Here is a 26,472-nt window from a genome sequence, read left to right as displayed (position 1 = left end):
ATATAATGTATTTTCTGTAAATTGTGTAATTGATTAAGTGGTAATTACTATTTGGGTCACAACATGTAGTGATTTGAGTGATAATTATAATGGGTCACATTTCGTATAAAAAATCTTGATCTTTTTTCATACCTTGGCAGCAGGCTTTACGGTAGCGCTTTAGAGTAACCTCCCTTTGACTAAGTGTTTTGACTAGTTGTGTGTACTTCCGGGAGACTACTAGAGAATTCTACGTTGATGGTGATGGACGTATGCGCTCGAATATTCACGAATCGGTGACTGTGTATATAAAGGCTTGTTGGTGTGTTGAGAGGGGACACACAGAGAGATTAACTGGAGTATATAAATATGCCTCCGTCATATATAACCGCTGCCTGACCGCTTGCTGTGTTGCATTCAGTTTCTCACTTTAACACCAAGATTACGGTGAGTTGACATAATATTTGTGGCCCATTACTTAAGATTTGCCTCAGTTGCATTGTACATGAAACCTCTCTTGTGAATTTATGTATCTTGGCCTTGTTTACTGAATACAAATTATTGATAATTTCAGAATTTAATTCTCAGTATTATATTTTGCTTGTTCTGAGGGAGGGGACTTGTAAAACCTTTTTGTCACGGCAAGTTATTCGCGTAACAATGTGTCCTTTTAAATGTATGGCTAGATACGCCTACATTGCTAAAGACTGAGGGGATGGTGTAAATCCAGCTAGGGCCCCCTGCAGGAAGCTAGTGTACCGTAAGTCTCCACGGTCCCTAGTATGGTGATCTACCTTCGGTCGTTGGTAATCAATAGCCTATTTTTATATTGTATTGCCATGTAGACAAGACAAGACAAATATGTGTATGTCATGTATAGTTCAAATATTTTAGATTCAAGTATTAGTTTTTCCAATATTGCCGATGTGACTTAAGATTTTAACTCACTCACTCTCTTCTACACATCATTCGCTGTCTCTCGTCATTACACAGAGTATAGTATGACTTATCATGAGTTCTGGTACTTCCTCTACCTCATATTTCAAAGTTTCTATGCCAAATGCTATGGCGTTTGGGTACTTTTTTGAGGCATTTGAAAGCGACTTGTTTGTTTGGGAGTAGCAACGTATTTGGATTTGAGAATGTCGCTTACAACTTTAGATAGTCTAGTTCTCGTATGGGGAGCTTTTGTATAGCATCGTAGTGATGATATATATACACCTATAGGAGTAGTGGCTAAAATTAATGTCTGCTCGGATTAGGGGAAATGCCCGGAATCTGAATTTCACTGCAGCCCATTCTGCAGCACTGTCTCATCAAGCACCATCTTCTATATCGGCTTTGGTGGGTTGTGTGGATACTCTTCCTGTGCCTGTGTGCACGAAGATAGTCCACTGGGGTCTGTTCGCAAGCACCATCCAATGGTCTAGATATTTCGGTAGGTTCCCCCACTGTTGGTGGTTGTACGACAAATGGATTTTCTCTCGACAACAGCTCCGGTGCTTCATCTAACAAATTTTTGGCCAAGGTGGTGTTGCGCGTACAAAGATACCTCTATGAGAGTACAACCTCTAGCCTGAACATCTGGAGGGAGAAATGTTTTCCACATGTGTTAACAATCCTCATAGTGGGCCAAAAGGCCACCCATGGTTTCTTCCACATCTTCGGCTTCGAAATGTGAAACTGCTTTGTTGGAGATGTTTTTTTCAGCATGGTATAGCCATTCACGGTTCCAGCTCAACGTGGTTGCCTACACTCCACTCCTAGTATTGTCCAGGATTCCCTCACAGTCCAAGGCGCTTGCAAGATATCTTTGATTTCGATAGTCATTGCTATTTTTGAGGCATTCCACGAGGCTCTTTCTACAAACAGGAATTGTTCGAATTTACACATACTGGCTGTTATGCACTCCACAAGTTTTAGATAACCACTTTGCCACGAATATTCAAAATATGAATATATCAATATATGTCTATGTCTAGAAATTCCCATTGCCGCAGAATTGTTTTTCGATTCTTCATACACGGCTTTGTATTGCAGATGGGGCATCTATTGCAGGGTGTAGCGTATGCACGATTGGGCTTGCAGGTTGTTGTATACCTGCTTGTGCATCAAATGTCCTCGAAAACCTCGAAACACTGGGCCATTTTGGTCCCATTGCATTTGGGTTGCGGAAACTCATGGTGCCCTACAGGTTTTAAGGCTCCTATAAAAAGTCATAAACTATTCGCTGACACATGACAGAATGACCACCCTTCTGAAACATGACAGAAAGAAATAAGACAAATGACCACGCCTCTGACACATACAGAAATGAACATGATAGAATCACCACCTGGCTGACACATCATCACCCTACAGGCACATGACAGAATGACCGCAACCGCTTATACGTGGCAGAATGACCATCCTGCTTGCACATTACAGATTGACGGTCCAGCTGACAAATGAGAGAATGTTTACTCCACTCTGACATGACAGAATATGACTGCACTGACGACACATGACAAAAGATGACTGCACTACTGACACATAACAGAGTTGTTGTTTTGTATGAATTTGTTCATTACTTCTGAGCCTTAAAGTAGTTCAGATGCTTCCAAGCAACGGGTACTGTCATTCCGCAGTAGACGATACCATCTTGAAGGAACTGTCGTTCTTTTCGCTGACTTGGCTGACACATGGCATCGGTTCCCAACTGCGTAGATCGATGCTCATATTATTGGTCACTGGATTGTCTGGTCCAGACTCGATTATTTACAGACCACCGCCATATAGCTGGAATATTGCTGAGTTCGGCGTAAACCTAAACCCACTCACTCACTCATTCAGGAAATCCCAGTGGCTCAGAGTTAGTATTAGATACATTTGTACTTGCTCATACGTGAAGTGAAGGGAGGTATAACGAATGTAATTCTTACGTGTTTACATGGTTGTTTGTACTCTTGGTTGACTTCTTGAATGACCTGATATGATATTCGTAGTTCACGAGTCTTTGAACAGAGAGAATAGTGATGTGAACAGAAAGGTGTCAAGAAAGTGAAAACTTGTAGAAGGGGAGTAATGCTGGATTCTGTGAGGAAGATTAAAAAAAAACATGTGTTAGTATCGGAACTCGGAATCGTCCATTGAAACCTGGTGGAGCTTTTAACATCAGTATGCCGTGTATCCTTCACATTCCTGGATGTAAACCTTGACCTTCTGCTCGTGCTACCATCGCTCCTCATGCAATATATTACTGCCCCAGATTCACCCACGTTTGGCAATGGATAACCAAGAGTATGCAATATTTTCACAATGAGGTTCACACCATAACTGAGCCTCCAACATCGTAGTTTCCGGATCTAGTTATGACAGAGTAGCAGTAACCAAGTAACACCCGAAGGAAGGCAATGACATTCTAGCAATTTCACGTGTCCATTATCTGTCATCTCGCTCTCACTGAAATCTTCTCCTCGACACGTTAATATATATAGATGGGCAATTTCACAATTTGAATGACCAGGCAGATATTCTGTTGTGCATGATAGTGAGTGAGTGAGTTAATATTTAACGTCACATGGGCAATATTTTAGCCATATCGTGACGAGAACATTCAACAATGAAAAAGACCATATGTACATTATAAAACCTGTCGTTAAAGGACAGTAGAACAACTAGAATATCACAAATGGAATTAAAATTAGCATGGAAAATTGAAACTATTATCACTATTTAGACAATACAATATAAAAACAGGTTATAGATCGCCAAAAACTGAGGGCAGATCACCATACTAGGCACCATGGAGACTTACAGTACCTTTGCTACCTACATGGACCCTAGTTGGATTTACACCATCCCTTCAGCTGCTGGCGATTGTACGAAAAGTTGGTCAAAATTAAAACAACAAGAATTTTACGTTTAAAAAGCCTGGAAAGATCACATAGACCTGAAAGTTTTTGTACTTACGTACCTCTCAGGAGGACAATAATTTTACAATACTTCAACCCCCTTTGAGGGTACAGCCACCAACAATTCAAGTTAAAAATCCAAACTACCAATCATTCAAAAACATTTATTTACAGAACATATTATTAAAAATTCAACCAAAAAATCAAATTCCTTTTAAAAAAACTCCAATGATTAAATGAGAACTTAAAAAGAACTGGTAAAAAACCCTTAGTTGTTTTAACTGTAAAATACTTATCCCTTGTGATGGAGAATTCAACACAGTCACTCTCCAATCACAATGGATACGGAACGGAGGATCTTCACCTTTCAACAGGGATCCATGTGTATACCTTGTATCACCAATACGACATCGTCGTAGGATGACCTCTTCAAATCTGTACTGACAACCCAAGATCTTCTGCATCAGATCACGGATATAAGATCCAATAGTAGTTTTATAGTCTGAGTATGAAATTAGAAGTGGGGTCACAGATTTATTGAGTGTTGCCTTGGCAGCAAGATCAGCCAGTGTATTCCCTGAAATGCCTACGTGGCTGGGTAGCCAACAAAAGACGATGTCGTATTGGCCAGTAGCAAGATCATCATACATTTCAATAATTTCAATTAAAAGTGGATGTTTACAAGGCAAATTCTTAATAGCCTGAAGGCAAGAAAGAGAGTCTGAACAGATTATATACTGTTTATGTTGAGGGTGTCTTTGAATATATTTAAGAGCCGTTAACATGACGTTTGCTTCTGCAGTAAAGATAGAGCTGTTATCTGGAATTCTAGAAGGTATTGTTCTGGATCCAATGACAGTAGTAGAAGCTGCTGCACCACCGTCCATTGAACCATCTGTAAATAAGGGTTTGTAATTGCTATATTTAGTTTTTAATTGATTATATTCTTGTTTGTATTGTAATTAATTAGTTTATGACTTTTTAAATGAAGACAATGTTAGGTCGACTTGTGGCCTAACCAATTGCCAAGGAGGAGAAGAAAGCAGACGGGAGGGAACTATGTTTTCCACTTCAGTGGCGGCCGAAAGGGTTAATTCTGTGCCCTAGAGGCGGAACAAGAGAAGACTTCCTGTTGTACAAATCCTCATAAAGTGGATTAAACACAGTTATGTGCAGGGTTAGATTCATTAGAGTATAATTTGGAAATGTTTTGTGAGGATAATTTTGTACTACGTTGTGTAAGAGATGGTTCATCGGCCTTACTATACAGACTGTCAATAGGTGAAGTTCTGAAAGACGCAAGAGAAAGTCTTAAGCCTTGATGGTTGACAGAATCAAGAAGTCTAACGTTGCTTGTGCAGGCTCCACCATATACGATGGAGGCATAATCGAGTTTTGCACGGACTAGTGATCGATATAGGTGTAAGAGGGTAGTTTGGTCCCCTCCCCACTTTGAGTTGGAAACAACTTTAAATCCAAGAACTTGGCCTCCTTTGCAACTTTGATGGGAGTGCCATTTAAAGATAGTTCGGGGTCCTTATGCGGCTTATATTTTCAACAAAAATGTATGCAATTAGTTTTGGACTAATTTAAAGCCGTTTTCAAGACACCATTTATTTATTTTGTTTAAACACGACTGCAGTTGTCTTTCAATAGTGGGGATATTTTTACCATGACAACAAACATCAAAAACATCCACAAATAATGATACATCAATTGACTCATTTAAAACCTTGGATAAACTGTTGATCTTAATATTAAATAATGTGACGGACAAAATACTACCTTGAGGGGACACCTTGACCCTGATTGTAATGATCAGACAGGTTTGAATTCACTCGGACTTGAAATTGCCTGTCTTTTAAAAACTCTGATATAAAAAGAGGCAAACGGCCTCTCAAGCCAAAGTCATGTAAATCCTTCAAAATACCATGCTTCCAGGTCGTATCATAAGCTTTCTCAAGATCAAAGAAAATAGATACAGCATGTTGTTTATTTACTATAGCATTTTAACGAAGGATTCTAACCGTACCAGATGATCAATGGTTCTACGATTTTCCCAGAAAGCACATTGAATATTTGTGATCAGCTTATGGATTTCAAGATACCAAACTAATCTGTTATTCACCACACGTTCCATAGTTTTACAGACACAGCTAGTGAGAGATATCGGTCTATAATTCGACGGATCTGTATGCTCCCTGCCAGGTTTTGGTATTAGGACTACAATGGCATTACGCCACGAAGGTGGAAATTTTCGAGACGTCCATATTTTGTCGAATATATCTAAAAGTGTCATCAGACATGGTTTAGGCTAGGGTTTCAGTAGCTGATAATGAATATTGTCATCACCTGCTTCAGTGTCATGAGCATGCTCAAGAGCTGTATATAACTCATGTAATGAAAACACTTCATTATAATCTTCACCACTATTTGATTCAAAATTAAGTTTTTTCTTGTTGTTCCTGACATTTCTGAAACTCAGGGACATAATTTGCCGATGAAGAATTTTTGGCAAGTGCTTCGCCAATTTTGTTTGCAATTTGAGATTAATTAAGTAATTAAATTATCACCATCTTTGAGATGGTGAACGGCAGATTTTGAACCTTTGTCTTTAATTCTTTGGACCATGTTCCATACTTTGGACATTGGCGTGTGTGAATTAATTTTGAAGATATAGTTCCTCCAAGCTTGTCGCTTACTTTGTTTAAAGGTACGACGCGCCTTTGCATTCAGTATTTTAAATCTGTTTAAGTTATGGACAGTTGGGTGATGGCGGAAATATTTCCTTGTTTGTCTAGCATTTTTACAGTCTGTCGTAAACCATGGCTTTCGGACATGTGGAGTTGTAGAGGTTCGTGGTATGCACTCTTCAGTAATTACATTTAAAACGTCAGAAAATACCTGAATAGGATCAGCAATATCACTGAAACATCCGAATCTTAGTTTAGATGTGTATTAAGTTTGAAATAAGACCAGTTCGCCTTGGAAAAATTCCATCTTGTATAAGATGAAGACTCAGTCGCAGAAGATTCCACAGAGATCGTTGTGAACTGACAAATCAAATTCATTAGGTAGATTAGAGTCTGCAAGAGACAAATCTAGAGAAGAGTAAGTGCCAGTTGAAGGATGTAGATAAGTGCTTGAATCATCATTAAAAATGCACAGGTCATTATTTGAGATAAAATCTTCCAGTATTTTACCTTTAGTGTTAGTATTTGTACCACCAAGAGTGGATTGTGACCATTAAGATCACTCATTATAATGCATGGTTTCGGAAGTTGGTTATAGAGAGCTTGGAAATCAGTCAAGTGAAGTGTTGAAGAATGTGGAATATATAGTTAGCATAATGTAAGGGCAACACGAAGTTTAAGTCTCACTGCAACGGCTTGGAAATTAGTTGTAAGTGTTACATGGCTGTGGGTAACATTCTGCTTAACAAGGATTGAAGATCCACTAGTGGCCCTATCACCCGAAGCTGAGACATCATGATATGCATTGTACTGACGGAAATTAAAAGGTCTGTCATCTTTCATATGAGTTTCCTGCAGACAGAATGCTGATGGTGCCAGATCTTGGACTAATAGATGTAACTCATTATAATTAGTCTACAGTTCTATTGTGCTATATGTTTAGAAGACATTATCTTTTTTGTGGGTTGATTGGGGATCTAACCCTCGCTTTCTTTGGAGGGCGAAGGGCTATGTGCCCTGGGGTGAATGTTTTCTGACACATCCCTGTATTCGAGTGAACCATATTTGTTGTACAGTTCGATTATATTTTCTGACCCTTTCGGGGCTCTGCCACCTAGTTTTTTCAAAGGATCTGGCTTTTTAGGTTTCGTTTTAACGGTATCTAAAGATTTTGAAGTTGATTGAGAAGATGACTCATGATCACAGGATGCTACTGATTGGATTTGAGACGAAAGTCATTCTGGCGTTTGAGTAGATATTTTAGGTGAAAAAATCAGAGGAGCTTCAGTAGTATATACAATGGGGGTTCTGGACCACTTTCAAGAAAAGTCTCTACAAAGCCTTATTTACTAAATAAGGCTTTGGTTGGGCCCTTAGCTCTTGCTACTATTACCCCTACTACAAAAAAGTTGGCGTGCCTATGTCACGTTTACCGTGTGTTGGTAGGAGGTAACACTGTGCCGTACGGTACGATCAATAATTCTTCTCTTACAAAACCCCTACCCGGCCCATCCCTCAAGTAGTACAAGTTAGGTTCGTTGGCTTTCATATCCACTTTATCTATGTTGTAAGTTTTGACTGACCATATAGGATCGGTGGCTCGCTTACGGCTATCACCCTCGTGTTCCCCCGGCTGGTATAGATACCTCACTAGGGCCCTATCTGGTATCTGTTTCTCCTTCCCACGCAATGGAGCGGCCGACTCTGCAACTATTGATTTTAGTTTGATAGCGTCTGCCGGTTTCTTACCGGTGAGACGGGTGACTTCATGGTTGATTGCCGACACCACCTTGGGTAACCTCGTGACCCATTCAGTCGATTGTTTTCCAGGGGTGACCATCTCCCTAGCATACTGATGGCCGAACAAGCGCTCAGCCAAAGTCCTATTAAATCTCTCAACTATGGCTTGGCTGTGATGGGCTCCGGCCGTGCCACGCCTGACCTTTGTATCGTGTTTGGCTAGCAGTTGTGACACGGCACCCATGAACTCCCGTCCGGGGTCAACTTGCAGCTCTGTTGGCCACGTCAGCGGGCTGCGTTTGTATATGCGTTCGAATCCTCTGGCTACCTGGGCCGAATCTTTCGTGGTCAAGGGTTCGGCTTCCTTGTAACGACTGGCTACGTCCACTACGGTTAAGGCATACTTGTACCTCTTGTCGTGGGGTAGGAACAGTAGGTCTGCCTGGTGAACGCTATTAGGTATGTTAATACCGAACCTCCTTCTAGGCACGTAGCGTGGTGCCGGCAAATAGATCTGCCACAGGGCTTGTTTTTCAAGCCACGCTTTGGCTTCCTCCGGGGGTACTCGCGCTATTTTAGCTAGCTTATCTACTGCGCTAGCTCCTTTCCAGTACCCACGCGGGCTGTAGTAAATAGCCTCAAATTTTTTCATGTCCATACGCGTATGTGTTTATCCCATCAATAGCTATCCAACGTTTCGTGTCCATAGGCGACAGGGACGTCTTGTTTATAGTCAGTCCGTATATCTTATGTCCATCGCTTCTAAGTGTGTTCATTTTATGCCTAAAGGTACGGGTCTTGAACAGGGCTTCCTTGAATCTGGCGTGTTTGATGTGTTGTTTCACCACATACTTCTTAACCCCCTTAGCCTTCCGGATCTCACTATTGTCGGCTTTCAGTATGGAGTACATCTTAGGTCTCAAACCTATGTACTCGGCTATGGGCGTGCCAGCACACTCATCCTTCATCTTACCTAGGACCTTTTTATTTACCTTACTGTGTATGGCATGGGTCTTAGGGTAGTCGCTGGTGTCGTATAAATCGAGGTGTTTTTTCATGTCCTCGTACACGTCCTCGGTTCGAATCTCCATCAGCAGGGAATCCGTGTCAGTGTACAGCACTTCACACCTGTCACCGTACTGTTTCTTGAGCTCGTTGTAGTAAAAGTCGTACATTAGGTGTTTGGATAAATCGAGGATGCTCATCCCCACGTAAACAGGCCGGTTGAATTTCATGTGGCTTTTCTTCATGTGTAGGGCAACCAGGTTGTCTGTGAATATCTTACTACGGTTGAATGCCGGACTGGCTATCAATCTCCTGAGCTTGTCTTCCTCACTCGACCGAACCAGCTTCACGGTCACGCGTTTCCTCAGGTTCTCCATAGTCTTACCAAACACCGAGTTGTTCATGAGCTTGTACAGATTTTTCTCAAAATCACTGGTGGCTTTTTTTCGTAGGTCTGTGTTCATTCTGATGTAGGGCTCCATCCATGGGCTCTGGTCGAACATGAGCACCCTGTGTATTTTGGTCAGCCTCATACCCAACGACAGGTACAGCTGTAGGTTGCGATAGTGAACGATGTACTTGGTCTTATTCATTAAGTTAGGCACGAGTTTTTCAACGTCTGTCACACGCCCACCTAACAAGTTATGTTGGTACTCAGACATCCAGTCTGGGTTAACCCTCATACGTTCGGGGGCCAGGGGGTAGCTGTTGTGTGATGTGTGTAATTCCTTGGTATACTCTAAGTCAACCTCGAGGATATAACCTTTGTTCGAATCTGGTGCAACCCCCATAACATCAACGTGGGGTACCCATTCGAATCCCCCTGTAGGTAGATACTGGCTCATGGCCCAGCCATACAGGTTGTTTGCGTCGAGGTAGAGAATGTGATTGGTTGGCTTGTTAGGATCGTAACCTTTCACGTATTGATTATTTGCTTTCGCGTATCGTTTGGATGCCATGGAAATCCCACCTCGCAAGCCTTTCTCAATGAATAGGTGCATGTCGTAATCTGTGAGCAATTCCAAATTAACTCCGGTCTTTTTAAGCAAGGCGTCCCACGACAGACCTGGGCTGGTGTAATACCATGCGGGGTCGAGTTTATACTGCTTGAAACACGTCCGTCTAAACGTCTCAAACACGTCGGCTAACAGCAGTACATCTGTCCTCAAGTACAGGTCGTGATAATCACCCAGGTTCTTACAACCCAGTTTATTCCATACGTTAGTCGCGTGCGAGTAATCATCTCGTGAGACGGACGCCTCATTCAGCTTGCTATAAAAGCAGTCAATAGGGGGTAGTCTGGTCTCGGTGAACTTGACCCAACTATCCATGTACTCATAGGGGTACACACCCTTCCTCATAAGCAGGGGTCTAGTCTTGGCGTCTGTGTATCGATCGGTGATAGGGAAGGTATTGTTGGCCTTGACCAGACTGTCGAGTGACGACAGGAGGAACTGAAACGAGTCAATGAACCTAAGTCCGTTTAAGCTGAAGGAGATGTATCTCTCCATGTTGTTGGGGATGCACGTTATATTACCATCGATTTTCGCGATGGCCTGCATGATCAAGTGTGAGTCGTACCCTCTCAAGTTGTGAAAGACAACAGGGATGTTTATTGTCTTAGGGTTGATTTTAAGCTTGAGGTTGCACGCGCTGTGAGCGGCGCCTCTATACTTACCAGTTATGTGGCAGTGATCTCTCACCGAATCACCGTTAAGTGGTGAGTCGCACACGTGACAGTTAGTGCTACTAGCGTGAGCTAGCCTGTCAACTCGGGTCATACGCATGGGAGCGATTCTATACAATGCATTCCTAATAATTTTTCTTCCTCCTGCAAACACTTTAGAAACCTTTCAGCCGCGTCAGGGCCCCTATACACTACCGGGGCTTTCGTTTCCCCGTCACAACGGACGACAATGTATCCAAACGAACAGGCTTTATGCTCGTGTGTTTTGTGGGTAAAGCTACCGGCGGCACCACTGGGGGTATCCCCCACCACCAAGGCTTCGAAGTCGGCGTATAGGATATAAGGTACAGACATTTGGTTCTTGTGGTTACTGAATTTTAGGATATTATCACCTTCCTTAGGCATGTCGACTCGTATGGCCGTCTGCCCCACACCTTGACAATCATCCCGGTGGGATTCTAATAAATCAGATCGTGTGAAGCCATGTAGGCATCGTTCACAGAAGTGGGTCTTTTCTCTGTGTGCCGATTGGTCATACAACAGCCTGCTAAAATGTTTTATCCATGTGTAGTGATACTTGTCACCTCACTGGATCATGAATATATTGATAACGCGAGCGGGGGGTACCCCCGGGCTGACCTTCACCGGGCTGACCCTGTGTACTATTGTTGTGTTACCTTCGTGCCCAAAGACATTTATAGCCAGAATATTCTGTTTTTCTACTTTAGTGATCTGGGATATGGGGGTGGGTTCATCTATACCATCCCAGTTGAGCCCATCGTCTTGGGGATAGCTAGAAAGCCTATCTGAATGAGTGTCAGCTGGAAATAAGGCTGACCTGATAGCTAACCTCAGGCAATCGTTTCCTCTATTCTTAACGTTTACTATTTCATGTTTGTTCCTATAGTAGGGAGGCAAGGCTAGGTATGACCCGCCTCTGAACGGCACGTAGTTAGCTATGTCTAGATAGACATTATCGATTTTATCTACAGCCCACCCGGACCCCAAGTGTGTGTAGCGTTCTAGGTTTTCTCGTATCTGCTGAAAACTGGTATCGATTGATGTATCAATGGTCTCTGTATGTGTGACGACCTCTTGTTTACCTCGGAAGTAAGGCTGAACATATTCAGTGGCCCCTGTGGGGCCCCCAACCTGCTTATCGAGCGACATTTTCACTGTGATCTGAAACTTGATACTTCCTAAGTTATTTAGTTCCTGGTTGACCTTATCAGCTATCAGAGGCTTGATATCTGTAATGTCTATGTTTCTATCAACGTGCATGCGCCAACCTCTCAAATAGTTGCCTACAGCGCGCTCAGTGCGCACGAACTGTAGGTCAATAGCTCTATTCTGTCGTAATAATTCTACAAGCTGTGGTTTTCTCATACGGGAATACCCGCCTAAACCCAAATCGTGTGCCTCGGCTTTCAGTTGTTTTACAGTGGGACGTCCTACGGGGGCATGTGATAACAATGCTGTTAACCCGGCTCTCCCCAGGTTTGAATAACCCGTGTATCCAAGCTGTTTTGCTTGAGCTTTTAATTGTGTTACCGTAGGAGGGGCTTCTAAACCTAGTAATCTCAACAATGCTGACTTCCGCATTCTAGAATACCCGATCACACCTCTCTGTTTTGCGACCCGCTTCAGCTCGCGCACAGTAGTCATAGTGTTTACACCTAAGAGAACCAATGTCTAATTGGTTCACAGTAAAGGGAGGTAACCCTTAAGTGGCTGTTTCACGCACTGTTGGATATAGTGTTCCTTGTGCATGAGTAAAACATTTATTTGGTGTCTATCTTGAGCAGTCGCCTACGTTCTTTTATGTAGTCCTTTTTATTCTCGTAGATGAGTTGATGCCTGACTACGTTCGCTCCGTGAGCTTTACATAGACAGTAGTGTCCTTTAACCCCGATACCACACACAGAACACGTGTAGTTAGGACTTCCCATATGGAAACAACAGAACCCCTGATTCCTGCATTTCCTACCACAGGCCTCGGTCTTCCCCATAAGTATGTATTCGCATCGGTATGGAGCGGGTCTCATGTTTACTTATATATGGTATTTTAATTTAATTGCTTCGCAACCAACGCAGTAGCTGCTATACCCAACACTATGAAGCCCAGTTCACGATTCATTTGTCCCTTGGATGGTGTGTAGTACTGAGTGAGTGAGGGTTTATTGAGCGGTTCCAATCGTTTACCAGTTAGTAGGTAGTATTCTTTCATTGCTTCATCGACATCGTTGAATGTTTGAACGGCATGGTTTTCACGCTGGAGTTGTTCGTTAATAAAATCGATCCTCTGGAGGCGTTTTTTAGCGTACTCGGCCTGTGCTTTTTGTAAGTTCTCAGTAGCGAGATCGTGCCGCTTCCTTTCTTCCTGTATTTCAGCCGCGTGATCATCTCGTAGTTTCGAGAAGAGGAAATTACTCCCGGAAAATGCCAGGGCATTCACTAACGCCCCACCGACCATCATAGCTATCGTGGCCATCCCTATATTTATTTCATTATATTATCAGGTATTATCCCTTGTTTTACTAGGATGTCTTTTGTGGCCATCGCCATACCAAGGTTCATTATGAGCATACCCATATCCTGCAGGTTGAAATCTAGCTTGATAGTTGGTTGTTTAAGCACCATTTTAGTCAACCGAGCGTACCCTACGGCTAGACTAGCGACCACTGTGGCGTGGTATGCGTCGTTGACGAACGTTTTCCCCTCAGACATTATGTATATATAAAAATATTTTTAAATTATAACATGATATGCGGGTCGACCTCTAATTGTGTTGGGGTGGGGGGTACCACCTCACGGTGAGGGTTTCCCTCACGTGTATATAACCACGAGATAGCCAAGGCAGCAGTTACGCCTACAACCAACAACAGTCGGGTTGGGTTGGTCACTGTAATAATTTTATGTTGGTTACACCACCGTTTTTTACCGGCAGCTACTCTCTTAGGATTCTTCTGCCTGGTTACTGTTGGGGGTTCCTGTGAAGGGGTCACTTCCCTCACTGTGGGGGTTTCCTCCAGTGGAGTTTCCCTCACTGTTGGGGGTACCCCCACTGGGGTTTCCCTCACTGTGGGGGGTATCACCTCGGGAGCAGCATCCATCTATACTATTATTATTATTTTTTCTCTCAAATTGACAATGCTTTGCCGTGATAATCGCCGCCGTCACTGGAGCCAACAACATACCATATTTGTGGTACAGCCCGCAGCTGATAGAACTCACGGCGTGTTCGATAAAAGGGTCTTTCTCGAGGTCCTCCCACAGGTAAAGTCGGCGCTCTGGTGGAATGGGAAGGAAGTATGATACAATACCGGTGTATATCTGGGTCATAGCCGATCCTATTGTCTTTGTCATTTCTGCTCCGAGCCGGGACTCGTATCTAGCGTACAGCTTATCGATTTCTTCGGCTGACATTTTGTGAATTTTATCCGGAGTGTAGTCTCCAAAGTAATGTTTGGCTTTGCCGCCAACAGCCAACGCCACCAGTTTCTCTCGCTTATCATCAGTGGGGGAGACCCCCACACCACCAGACAATTGTTCGAGCAATTCCTCACACTCCATCTTATAATATAACAAGTAAGATTTAGTTTTAACTATATAATACCCGATGCAGACAAAACACAGAGAAATGAAGGTTAAGTTGCACACGACAAACACTTCAAATATCATAGCTATACTTAGCATTTGCTTAGCTTTGCATAGCTTTGCTTAGCTTTGCTTAGCTTTGCTTAGCATACTATATATGCTACTGGTTGGTCGGTCTTGAGCACGAGCTTAGCGTGTTTAGTTTCAGCGAGCTGTTTCTTCACCCGTTCCCGTTCTAATTTGCTCATCACATCGTTCTCTCTCAAACACTCCTCGAACGAATCCCTGTCCTTGCAGTGAAATAAGGCCACCCATCGCGTGTGCTCCCTGAGGTCTTTCAACACCGAGTTGAACTTCTGCGTTAGCACCCAGACGCTGTGATTTGCATGCCGGCCGGAGAAGGCCAGGTACGATAGCATGTCTCTCTTTTTTGTTATTTCACGATTAGCGCTGCAGTCGTCCAGTATAAACAGCGTCGGTTCCCCTTTAAATTTCTCGTGAAGAGCTTTCAACCAGTCCTGCAGGCGTGTTCCAGGGTCGATTTTGTGTACTTCCGGGTCCGTCATCACCCAAGGTCGCGCGTACGTTTTATTCATGCTCAGAGTAGGGCACATGATAACGATGTTATCGAACACATCCTTGTAGTAACCCTCCAACATATCCAACACGAAAACGGTCTTCCCACAGCCAGTCTGCCCGCACACTATGGCGCAGTGTGGGTCAGTGGGGAGGTGGGGCAGTGGGGGGTACCCCCCATCAGTAGATGGCTTGCACGAATCTCCCATTGTCTATATTAAGTTGCGCGTCCATAATAACGTACAGATATAATTTCAACTTACCAGCGGGTTGAGCCTTCTTAGTAATCTGGATGGTTATCCCTTCGCTGCCGTTATCTATACGGCGTCCGCTACCGTGCAGTTTATCATCATCCGTGGATCGCATGTCCAACCATAGGGCGTACTTGGTGGTCAGGTATTCACCGATCTGCACGGAGCCTAGGTCCAGGTCCTTTGTTATATAATGTGTGGTCCCCACTGGTAGCTTTTTTATCTCATCCCACTGCTGGTGTGGTCTCATACCATGACTGAACAGCTGGTTGGGCACGCCCTCGATGGTCACTTCCACCTTTTCAATCTCGGGGTTGAAAAACTTCTCGCTGTCCCTCCGGAATGGCTCGTAATCCTCCACGGGGACGACCAGGATACCTTTCATCGATCGCGCCGGCACGTTCAGGTTGATATTCCACACAGTGTCGCTCTTATCTCGCACGACTGATCTATGCCTCAGTACGCGATCGTACAGGATAGCCATCTTCCCAGAGTACTGGCTTCGAACCTGCCTGGCCAGCTCCGGGCTAGTGACCATGTCGAACTCCAGAGAGATGTTGTCTATGGTATAACTGGCCTCATCACCGTTCGGCGTACGCACTACTTTGCTATAGTCGTTAAACGTGAGCTCGTATTCGAGCCTATCACCCAGCGCGGCCTGGTAAAACGGCGCGTGTCCCGTGAGCAACTCGAAGTCGAGCGGCACGCAGAATCTATTCCCGTATGCTCGAGCGATGGCCTTTTCACCGTCCGATAGCTTGTCTAGCTGGTCTTGCGTGAAGGCATACCCTATGCGCGACCGGGTTGATTTGCTGATACCCTGGTACACATCATTGACTCGTTCTCCCTCGCTTTTCCAGAGATCCCCGTAGCAGTGAAACACGTCGCTGTCGTCGATACTCAGCACCTCGTTACGGCTGATCATGACGGTCGTTTTCTTGATGATAGCTCGACCCACGTTCCGCACTAGCTCGCGTTTGTCGTTGTCGGAGGTCAACGTGATATTGAACGCCAGTCGAACAGTGCCTGGTACAATGAGGTCATTCTCACCAAGGTTTGGAAATCTAACCAGCAGAGTTTGATTCTGGTCTATCTTGCTGGGATTGTTGGTGATGGTCACCGACTGACGCACGGCTCTGGCGCCTAATGGCTCTCTCAATCTTCTGAAAGGATCTAATTTTCTGCCGTACATTGTTATATATAAATAAAATATATTTTAATACTAATGGATGAAGACATACCTATGGATGATATGCGGGGCGATAGTGCCCAGGCATCCGATGAGCAGGAGACCTCATTTACTAGTTTGCCATTGAGCCAAGAACTTCTGGAAACAACGGTAAATGATTATTACAAAAGCTTAAGCAGCTCTAAAAACTACGTTGAACCACAGGGTCGATACTATGATAATTTTTTTATTGATAAAAAGGGTGTTCTACGCCTTACATCTAAACCAGAGATTTACCTCTTTGACAAGCGCACTAAAAAACCACTGGCCTTGTCAACTCTAGCCAGCCGCCATGGTGGTGTCGAATTTATCCGTGAAAATCTAAACATGCGTAATTACGGTGGTGCAATACCTAAGGCCGTTAAAGAAGATCTGCAAGCTACCAGATCCCACCTCACCACTAGAGATGAAATGACACCACAGCGTGCTACAGAAGCCTCGGGCAGCATAGAAAAACTGTTGAGCACCTACTGGGACAAACCGTTACCGGGGTTTAAATTTCCGGTAAGGGAACTGCATGGCTTAGACGAAGCCGTGAAACGCGTGCGTGGAGAACTCGTGAACAACATGGGGAAACTGAACGAAATCGACGAGCACATCGCTAGGGAAAAAACCAAACTCAACGAAACTGAAAACGATGATATGAAGCGTTGTATCAATAAACGACTACGCGATTTAGAAGACGAGAGACGTACACGATTGGAATCCGCTTCCTCGAATCGTGAACAGCTTCGATCCCAGATCAGTCGCATTCGGGAAACAATCGATAGAATACTGAACGAGGATACAACTTTAGCCAACAGGATTCGGATATTGTTCCGGGAGCAAGGGATCACCATCGCCAGCATTCTGACTGCATTGGGTTTCATCATATCAACCCTGGTGGTGTCACTGACAGGGGGTACCCCTGTGGGACCTGCCGGCGGCGGGGGAACTCCAAGTGGCGGTGGGGGTGTTAAAGACTGGATAAAAAAACTCGGGGAACGCCTAGCTAAACTGGCTGGTAAAGCCGCCGAAGCCCTTCCCGGTATCCTGGGTAGCATCGTCTCGTGGTTGTTGGGCGCTCTGGCTAAAACTGCCATGTGGTTCAGTCAAAACCTGTGGGCAGCCATCGTCGCCGTGGCGGGTCTGGTGTACGTAGCGGCTAAGAAATTTTTAACCAAATAAGTCCCAAAGCTACCCCACCAACCGCCAGGGCCGTTTTATTATCAATATGATTGGTGGCCTGAATATGGGGGTGTGGGGGGGGTACCTCCACATGAACTTTAGGCTCCGGGGGTGGCTCCACTATACCCGTTTCACGTGGTGGGATGTGTGGGATATAGGGGGCGTTAATATCGGGGTTGATACCCAACTTTTGATCCGCCGTGGCTATGACTATTTTGTTGTTATAACCCACCACTTTTTTTACTCTCAGTTGCATATCACTCGGAGCCATGTACATCCCCACGCCGAACACGTAATTGACTTTCGATCTGGCGTATTCTAACACGTTTTGGTAACGGTCGATGGCCCGCGGGAGATCAACTGGAGAATTGATAGCATCCTCAACGTTGGAAACGAACTGTTTCTGAGCGTCGTAAGCAGTTCCCTTACCGAGGATGATGGAACGCGTCATCGACTGCACACCCAACAGCGCCCACACGTACGTTTGAATCGAGTCGTTCAAGCGTATTGTACCAGCACTAGTGAATTCTTTCGATGTTTTTGAGATCATTTTAGTCCAGGCTGTGGCTGCATCAGGATTGGTTTGCTTTATACAGCTGACATGGGCCTTTTCATTCGTTGTGGGACCTGTAAATGTATGTTTAATTGGGTTGTATGAACCATCTTTAGAACCGGCATAATATGTTCCGGACCTGTAGAAGTACACGAGAACTATACCAAGACCATGGTTCACACCAGGAAGGCGAAAGTCTTTATTCGTTGGAATCTCAAACTCCCCACAAACACGTTCATAAGCGCGTTTATCATAGGGGTTATTCGTCATACTCCACGCTTTATCTTGGGGAAGAGGAGCACTTATTTCCTTCAATATTCGTCTCGTTTGATAATAAATATGAAACAAAATGACTGCCTTACTCAGTTCGTCTATACCGTAGTCTGGTGTCACACCCGACCCTGTCGTCGCACACCACACAGCAAAGTTGAGTTGGTTCTGCCAAAACTGCATTGGGTTTTGATTCCAGTTTACCACCGCCTGCGCGTTATTAACGGACACGATATAGTTTTCAAAGATATTAATAAAGGTTGTTTTAAACCCCGTACTACCTTCCACCACGATTTTCAAGTGTGCTAAGTCCATATTATAATATATAATTCATATATTATAATATGTACATAACACTTCCAGGAATAACGAGCGGTGAGGCCGTTCAGCTGACGCACGCGATCGATAACACATCAGGTCAACTCGACGTCGCACTCTGCGATATCACCTACCTACCTCAATGGACTAACGCCATCAACGCCAGCAACAATAAGCTGTTCGTCAGTGGGGCTCGCAGTCAGATAACTGACGGCTACTACAGCGTGTGCTCTCTAAACGACGAGGTCTTCAAACCCCTGGGAGCCGAACTCAAGATGAACGACTCAAACGGTACAGTGGTGTTAATCAACAACGGAAGAACCTCCTTGAGGCTCGGCCGACCATTAGCGAGGATACTCGGTATGTCTCCTGACGAGATAAAACCAACAACAACCGTCACAGGCACGAAGTTACCCGACCTAGTACCGTACCGAGAGCTGTACATTCATCTCGGTCAGGTGAGCACAACGTACAACATTCAAGGAGGTCACCCTTCCACTATACTGAGAGCAGTGCCGGTGAAAACTGAGAAATACAACGACGGTAGAACCGAGTCGTTTTCACCACGGCAGTATAAGAGATTAACCCAGGGCAACATATCTGAGCTGACAATATCGGTGTTAGATATAAATCATAATCCTGTAAATATAGGATACCTCAGCTTAACGCTTCATGTAAAATGACCAGCGCACAAGGGCCCGGAGTGAAAAAATGCGTCAATATCGGGATCTCCGACCTCGGAGACACACGCAGTTTCGACGCTCCCGGAGTAGATGGTAAATCGTACGCCTTGCAACTGAAAAACAACATTTACAAACGCGTTGAAGTCACCTCCGGTGGAACCCTAAGTGATATAGTAGATACCACAAGAGCAACAGTCAACACTAAGTACTCCCTTGTCAACACCGGTGATAACTGGATAATATACCCATCGTTCGGGGGTAAACTGTTCGACTTAGACGATGTTGAGAGCACTACCGTCGCCCGAAACAAGACATATATGCTCGTCTTCACCGAAGATGACAAGTGGGTGTTGTTACCCGATAACGACTGGTTTCTCAATATTAGACTCGGCTCCCCTTACGTGTTTACGGATAACAAAGACAACCACCTAAACAAAGTCGTGAACAATGGAACCCTGCTCGTGGCTTATGTCCCAACTCAGAGACGTAGTGTAGTCGTCAGCCCACTCAACACTATGGCAGCCCACATGCTATCGAGTAAACTAACCATACAAAACGTGACATTGCAGTTGGTGTCTGAATTCGAAGGCGTGGTCAAGATACTAGAGAGTCTACCGGCAAACTCAACACTGATCATCAAAGTCTACCTAGGGGAACCATCGGGGAATGATGTCGAGATCGTGAATGGGATCAAACTCGGGTGGGTGAAACGACACCAGTATCAAGTTTGCAACGTTTACGTGCGGGTGGGTGTTGGAGCCGACACCAGTGTGGAGGGGGTCAACGTGATCGTGGAAAACAAGATATCACTAACCAAGATCTTCCTGCCTGACAACATACACTTCATGGGTATGAAGTTCACCCCTGAATTATTATCAAAAAACCAGTTGGAAATTATATCGTAATAGTATAATAATGACCAGTCATCCCAACACTACGCTTAACGACCTAGGAGATACGGAGGGATTCGATGAGCCTGGTGAGGAAGACACCTTATATATCCTGCACTTCAAAGACAACGTGTACATACGGATGTCGTTATCAGATTTTAAAGAGCCCAAATGGCTGATCAACTTAACACTCACCTCACCTTATATCACATTAACCGAATTGGGGCGTATCTCTAAGATTAGGAACAACGGTATCTGGGTCGGGGATTTTATTCCGGAGAGGGAATTAATAAGAACTAACAAAAATAGGTTAATAGCTTCATTCGAAAATAAATTAACATTTAGTAATCCTGAAAGAATATTCCCCCCTTTCACACTCATCATAGAAGTCTTCTTTGAGTATTCAGACAATGGAGACCCCCCAATAGTACACCAAATTTTACCCGGGGTGTCAATACGCTGGTATAGCAGACACAAAGGCAAATATTGTCGTATTGTTATACAACGGGATACCACGGGTCCTATAAACCACTTAATAAGTCTCAGTGGGGTTTTAATTACAACAGAAAAGTCTATTAGCCTCTCACCTATTACCCTGAGTGGTAGTCTAGAACTTATAGACTTCAAATTCATTGATAGATTTTTAACTGAAACCCAATTAAAATATCTTTCAAAATATATATTATAGGATGGGTCTGTACCCAGTCGTAGAGGAAGTAGCGAAGATGCTGGAAACCGTAGATGGGTTCCGCTTGAGGCAGTTATGTGATGTGAAACGTCAACTAGAACAAGACCGTGACACGCGGAAAGCACTATGTAAGAAGTACAATAGAGCTTTCAATATCGTGGACGGGGCTGACACTACCCTTATGGCAACCAGCATGGGACTAGGGGCGGCAGGCGTTGGGTTGTTAGCTACCATCGTGGCCGCACCTATAGTGCTAGGTATTGAAATAACAGCTGGGGTGGCAGGGTTGGCAGGGTTGGCGCTTAAGTTAGTATCACGCAGACTTCATCGTAAGGCATTGAAACACGACGAGATCAGGGTTCTGGCCGAAGCAAAGCTGAACACAGTGAGTGAGCGTATTTCCACGGCACTCTCTGATAGTAAGATCTCAGAAGAGGAGTTTCGTTCAATCCTCTCTGAACTCACAAAATATAACGGAATGAAACAAGATATTCGGTCCAAGTCTCGTAAGTCTGCTATCAGCGAGGACGAGAAAAAAAAGTACATAGAACAGGGGATACAAAAAGCCCAACAAGCCTTTATTATGAACACCAAAGAGATCGTAGGCGGTTCACGTTAAACTGTTTCATCGATATAAACGTGACATAGGCCGCCAACTTTTTGTAGTAGGGGTAATAGTAGCGGCCCAACCAAAGCCTTAGTTGTAGAGACAGTTTTTAAAAAGTGGGATCCAGATAGGGCCCTAGTGAGGTATCTATACCAGCCGGGGGAACACGAGGGTGATAGCCGTAAGCGAGCCACCGATCCTATATGGTCAGTCAAAACTTACAACATAGATAAAGTGGATATGAAAGCCAACGAACCAAACTTGTACTACTTGAGGGATGGGCCGGGTAGGGGTTTTGTAAGAGAAGAATTATTGATCGTACCGTACGGCACAGTGTTACCTCCTACCAACACACGGTAAACGTGACATAGGCACGCCAACTTTTTTGTAGTAGGGGTAATAGTAGCAAGAGCTAAGGGCCCAACCAAAGCCTTATTTAGTAAATAAGGCTTTGTAGAGACTTTTCTTGAAAGTGGTCCAGAACCCCCATTGTATATACTACTGCTTCTGATGTAATCCAAGCCAAGTTAGTTTGAAAGCTTGGGGTTGAGCTTGTTATACTTGCTTCCGACCGTGTTTTGATTATGGAAGCATAACTTTCTTTAGGTTCAGAACTTTTGGCATCCGCAAAACTAATGTTTCGGGTGAATTTTAGTTTGTTAATCTCCATGTGCTGTGCATGATATGAGTGGGTAACATGCTTCCCATGTAATGTAGACGGCATTGTGGCAATTTGTGTCAGACTGAAACCTTGTTAATATCACCTAACATTTGATAGTAAACAATGGCATCATTGAGGTCTAGAGGTGAAAAATCTGGAGGTAAGTTCTGCAAGTCGTTTTGTCTTATCTCACTGCATGCGCACACGCTATGTCACTTAACGGATATATTTTTATGCGTGATGGGAATGCATTAGTAGTCAGAACGTGTTCAGAAAATAGATATTTTCATTCAGCGTGGTTTATACTAAATTATCAACATGTGTGTACTTAAATGTGCATGAGTCAGGTTAAAAGGATGTGACTTATAAAGATAGGAAACAATTATGTTTGGAATTATATAATTCGATTATCAGTGTGTCTGAAAGTATCGAGGTGTGAACGATTGAAAAGTGTTCTTAAGCTCGAAGGTTCTCAAGATTTTAAATTGTTCACAGTTCGAATTACACATCCGCATTGTATCATGTTGTCAATATCTACGATGCAACATGGGACAACTTTTCGTACCGTTGACTAAATGAGTTAGTAGACTGTATACTACCTTACACATGAATTAACGTGTTCTGTTTTTTTTTACAGAAGTAACTCTGATTCCAGTATGTCAAAGGTAAGCATCTTTACATCAGACGAAGTACCATTCGTTTCTTTGCTATGTCGGATGATTATTAATATTGATTGTCTTATTGTAATTTTGCAGATACAGACAGGAATATGTTTTATAAAACTAAATGAATCTATTCATTTCATTTCATGTCTTTATCAGATTTTCAACGACCCAATTCATGGGACTATACGAGTGACGGGTGTGAGTCTGAAGATAATAGACACCCCACAGTTTCAGAGGTTGAGGTATCTGAAGCAGCTTGGAGGAGGTTACTTTGTATATCCGGGCGCGACACACACCAGATTTGAGCACAGCATCGGGTAAATAGAACTGCGACATTATTAAAAGCAAAATACCTGATACCCTTCATGAGCGACAGATCAAGGAGTGAATATGAGTCAAAGTTAATGTTCCTTTTTTCTCGTGACATGAACTCTTGCCGTAGATGAACATAATTTCTGTTTGCGAACATGTCTTTCCTTTTATGTTAACACAGGACTTACCATCTGGCTGGAAAATTTGCTCGAATTCTGAAACTCAAACACCCTACACAATTTTTAGAAGATGAAATTACGTGTATTGAAATAGCAGGACTTTGTCATGATCTAGGTAAGTAGCAAACTGTAATTACAGGAAGAACTCCATCATTTCTGAACCACACATACTTTTGAGCAAGCGCATTCATTTTGCCCTCAAGGTCTAAATGGCGACTACCGGGATCGGGTGATACATGTCATCCGTTCCTAATTACGCAGGTCGATGCTCTTGTTGTTGATCACTGGATTGTCTGATCCAGACTCGATTATGTACAGACCGCCACCATATAGCAGTGATACTGCTGAGTGCGGCGTGAAACTAAACGATGTGATGCTCAACGTCCCCATTTTTGTAAACATGAAAATGGAACCACTGAACACATTTACAGTTGCTGTAAAGTACAAATCTAACAGACAGTTTGGATTTATGAGTTGGTTCGAAAATGAAACCAGTTGTAACATTGCGGAGTTTAGTCTGTCTTGATGTCATCTGGGTGCCGCAATGGAAGCAGTCTTGTTTATAGCCTATTCACTATAGCAAAAAATACATCTACAAATGTAACTGCTTGCTCAAAGAACTAAATTTAAAGCAACTCCAAAAAGTTATAAGATATATTTGGTTAAGATAATGAAGACTTTTTTTGAGAAAATTGGCTGGCTGTCTTTTTATTTCTGCCTAGTGGCTGCAAGAGTTGTATGGATGTTGAGATTGAAAATATGACGTGGTCATTGAAATTAGTACCTAAAGACAGAGAGGAAAATACCAGCATACTGGGCATGTACTAGTAGCGTGGGTATACAAATTTACTATAATACCTGGTCAGTGGATGCCCTTCCCTAGCACAAACAGCATATCTTATATATATGACATGAAGGCATGGCTCATTGTTTCTACTATCGTTTTCCGCTTGCTTGTGGTTTTGACTCTGAGGTCCATCCAATGTTCGACCCTCAACATGTCAAGAGCATCATAGAAAATGGTGTTTTTCATCTTCTCTGGAAAAGAACTGATGATGAGCTTTACCAGCCAGACTGTGCCAGGATAATCCAAACTCTCTCTGCAGCATTTTTATGTTAATCTGTACATGATGATAAAAAGAAAAACGTTGAGGTTTATAAAGACAGGTACCGTGTTTCGTTACGACTGCAGCTATGTTTATTGTACTTGGTTGAAAAGACACCAATAATATTATGGTAATTACGCGACACCGGGACCGCATGGAATATATTTCCGGTACGGACACCCGCTCTGTCACTTACACAGTTGCAGAAGTCAGACGGCGATTCTTCAGCATCGACGTAGTCGTTGGTGATGCTACGGCCATGGCCAACAATTAAAAACCATCGCACAACCCATCTGCTTCACTCAATCAGGTTTCATAAGTAGGGACATTACCCCATGAGGTGCAAGATTACAGACCTATCACATATACATATGTAAGAACCACCGACGAGAGAGGTATTAACTGACATTTAGCGATTTTAAAACTTAAGGGTCATGCCTGATGGGAGTGTGGGTGCGGATGCCGTGTGCGTTATGATAAGAGGGTGTACGATAGATGCTAACGTTGTATTACTGAACACATTAAACAGAGGAGAAAAAGGGTAGGTCAGCGTTAGATATATTGTGAAACATGGTTTGTTTTTGATATATGTGGTTTTAAAGAAAGCTGCTGTAACGGTTGGCTCTATGCCTATCGCATTGAAGGACTATCGCAATGGCCAAAGACTGTACATTGTGGTCAAGTTAATCATTCTGACAAGAAACAAGGTCTCAAAACTGGTGATTGGGAGTTAGAAAAACCTGTTACCTATTGATTACTGTCGTTCCTCGTTGTCCGGGAAGATGTAAACTCCAGTTCTACACTTGCTCGACCCATGGGGAATGCTTAGTAAAGTGAGTGAGTGAGTTAATATTTAATGTCACATCGGCAATATTGCAGCCATATTGTGACGAGAATGATTAATTATAAAAATACAAATGAATTGATAGCACATACACTGTAAAACCCTGTCAACGAAGGACAGTAAAACTAACTAGAACATCCCAGAGTAGAAGTTAAAACTAGTGAAGAGACCTACAACAATGTATTTATAGAGGACAGTACAATATAAAAATGAGCTATAGGTTGCCAACAACTGAAGGCAGATCACCATACTAAGGACCATGGGGACTTACAGTACATTTGCTTTCTGCATGGACCCTAGTTGGATTTACACCATCCCTACAGCTGTTAGCAATTGAGACAAATCTAGCCATAAAGTAAAAAACACACTTATTCCACGATTAAAAAGGTGGAAATCTTAAATTTACTTCAAATGGTTTTGGAAGTAAGTACCCTCTCATGAGGACAATTATTTTACGGTACTTCAACCCCCTTTGAGGGTATAGCCACTAACGATTTGAGTTACTAATTTAATCTTCCAATTTTAAAATATTTAAAATATGACAGTTAACAAATCTAATTCCTTTAAAAATGGAATAATGATCAAATGAGGGCTAATATTGCTAAAAAGGTCCTTCATAGATTGTGAAGTAAAATACTGAGCCCTTGTGATGGAATACTTAACTTAGATTCTTTCATCACAAGGGATGCAGAACGGGGGATCCTCACCTTTCAAAAGGTATTCATGAGTATATCTCGTATGGCCAATACGACATCGCCGTAAAATGACCTCCTCAAATCTGGACTGACAACCCAAGTGGGTATAACGAATATAAGGTTTTATTACATGTAATTTATTTACACCCACTTTGGTGTCCCACTTCTTCTGCATCAGATCACGG

The 26,472-nt window shown here is 43.3% G+C and overlaps 1 protein-coding gene across 1 annotated transcript in view; it reads left to right on the top strand.

Annotated features, from left to right (window-relative positions):
- Positions 1-26,472, top strand: part of LOC137258677 (deoxynucleoside triphosphate triphosphohydrolase SAMHD1-like) — a 62,714-nt gene that overhangs the window by 18,699 nt on the left and 17,543 nt on the right. Inside the window, exons 2-4 of the mRNA XM_067796369.1 lie at positions 23,124-23,151; positions 23,308-23,468; positions 23,645-23,757. Of these exons, the coding sequence (XP_067652470.1) occupies positions 23,143-23,151; positions 23,308-23,468; positions 23,645-23,757 (283 nt within the window). The 5' untranslated portion in view covers positions 23,124-23,142. The remainder of the gene's footprint in view (positions 1-23,123; positions 23,152-23,307; positions 23,469-23,644; positions 23,758-26,472) is intronic.

Source organism: Haliotis asinina, chromosome 12 (genome assembly GCF_037392515.1).
Source record: "Haliotis asinina isolate JCU_RB_2024 chromosome 12, JCU_Hal_asi_v2, whole genome shotgun sequence".
Taxonomy (NCBI): domain Eukaryota; kingdom Metazoa; phylum Mollusca; class Gastropoda; order Lepetellida; family Haliotidae; genus Haliotis; species Haliotis asinina.
This window is presented reverse-complemented; position numbering and strand designations above follow the sequence as displayed.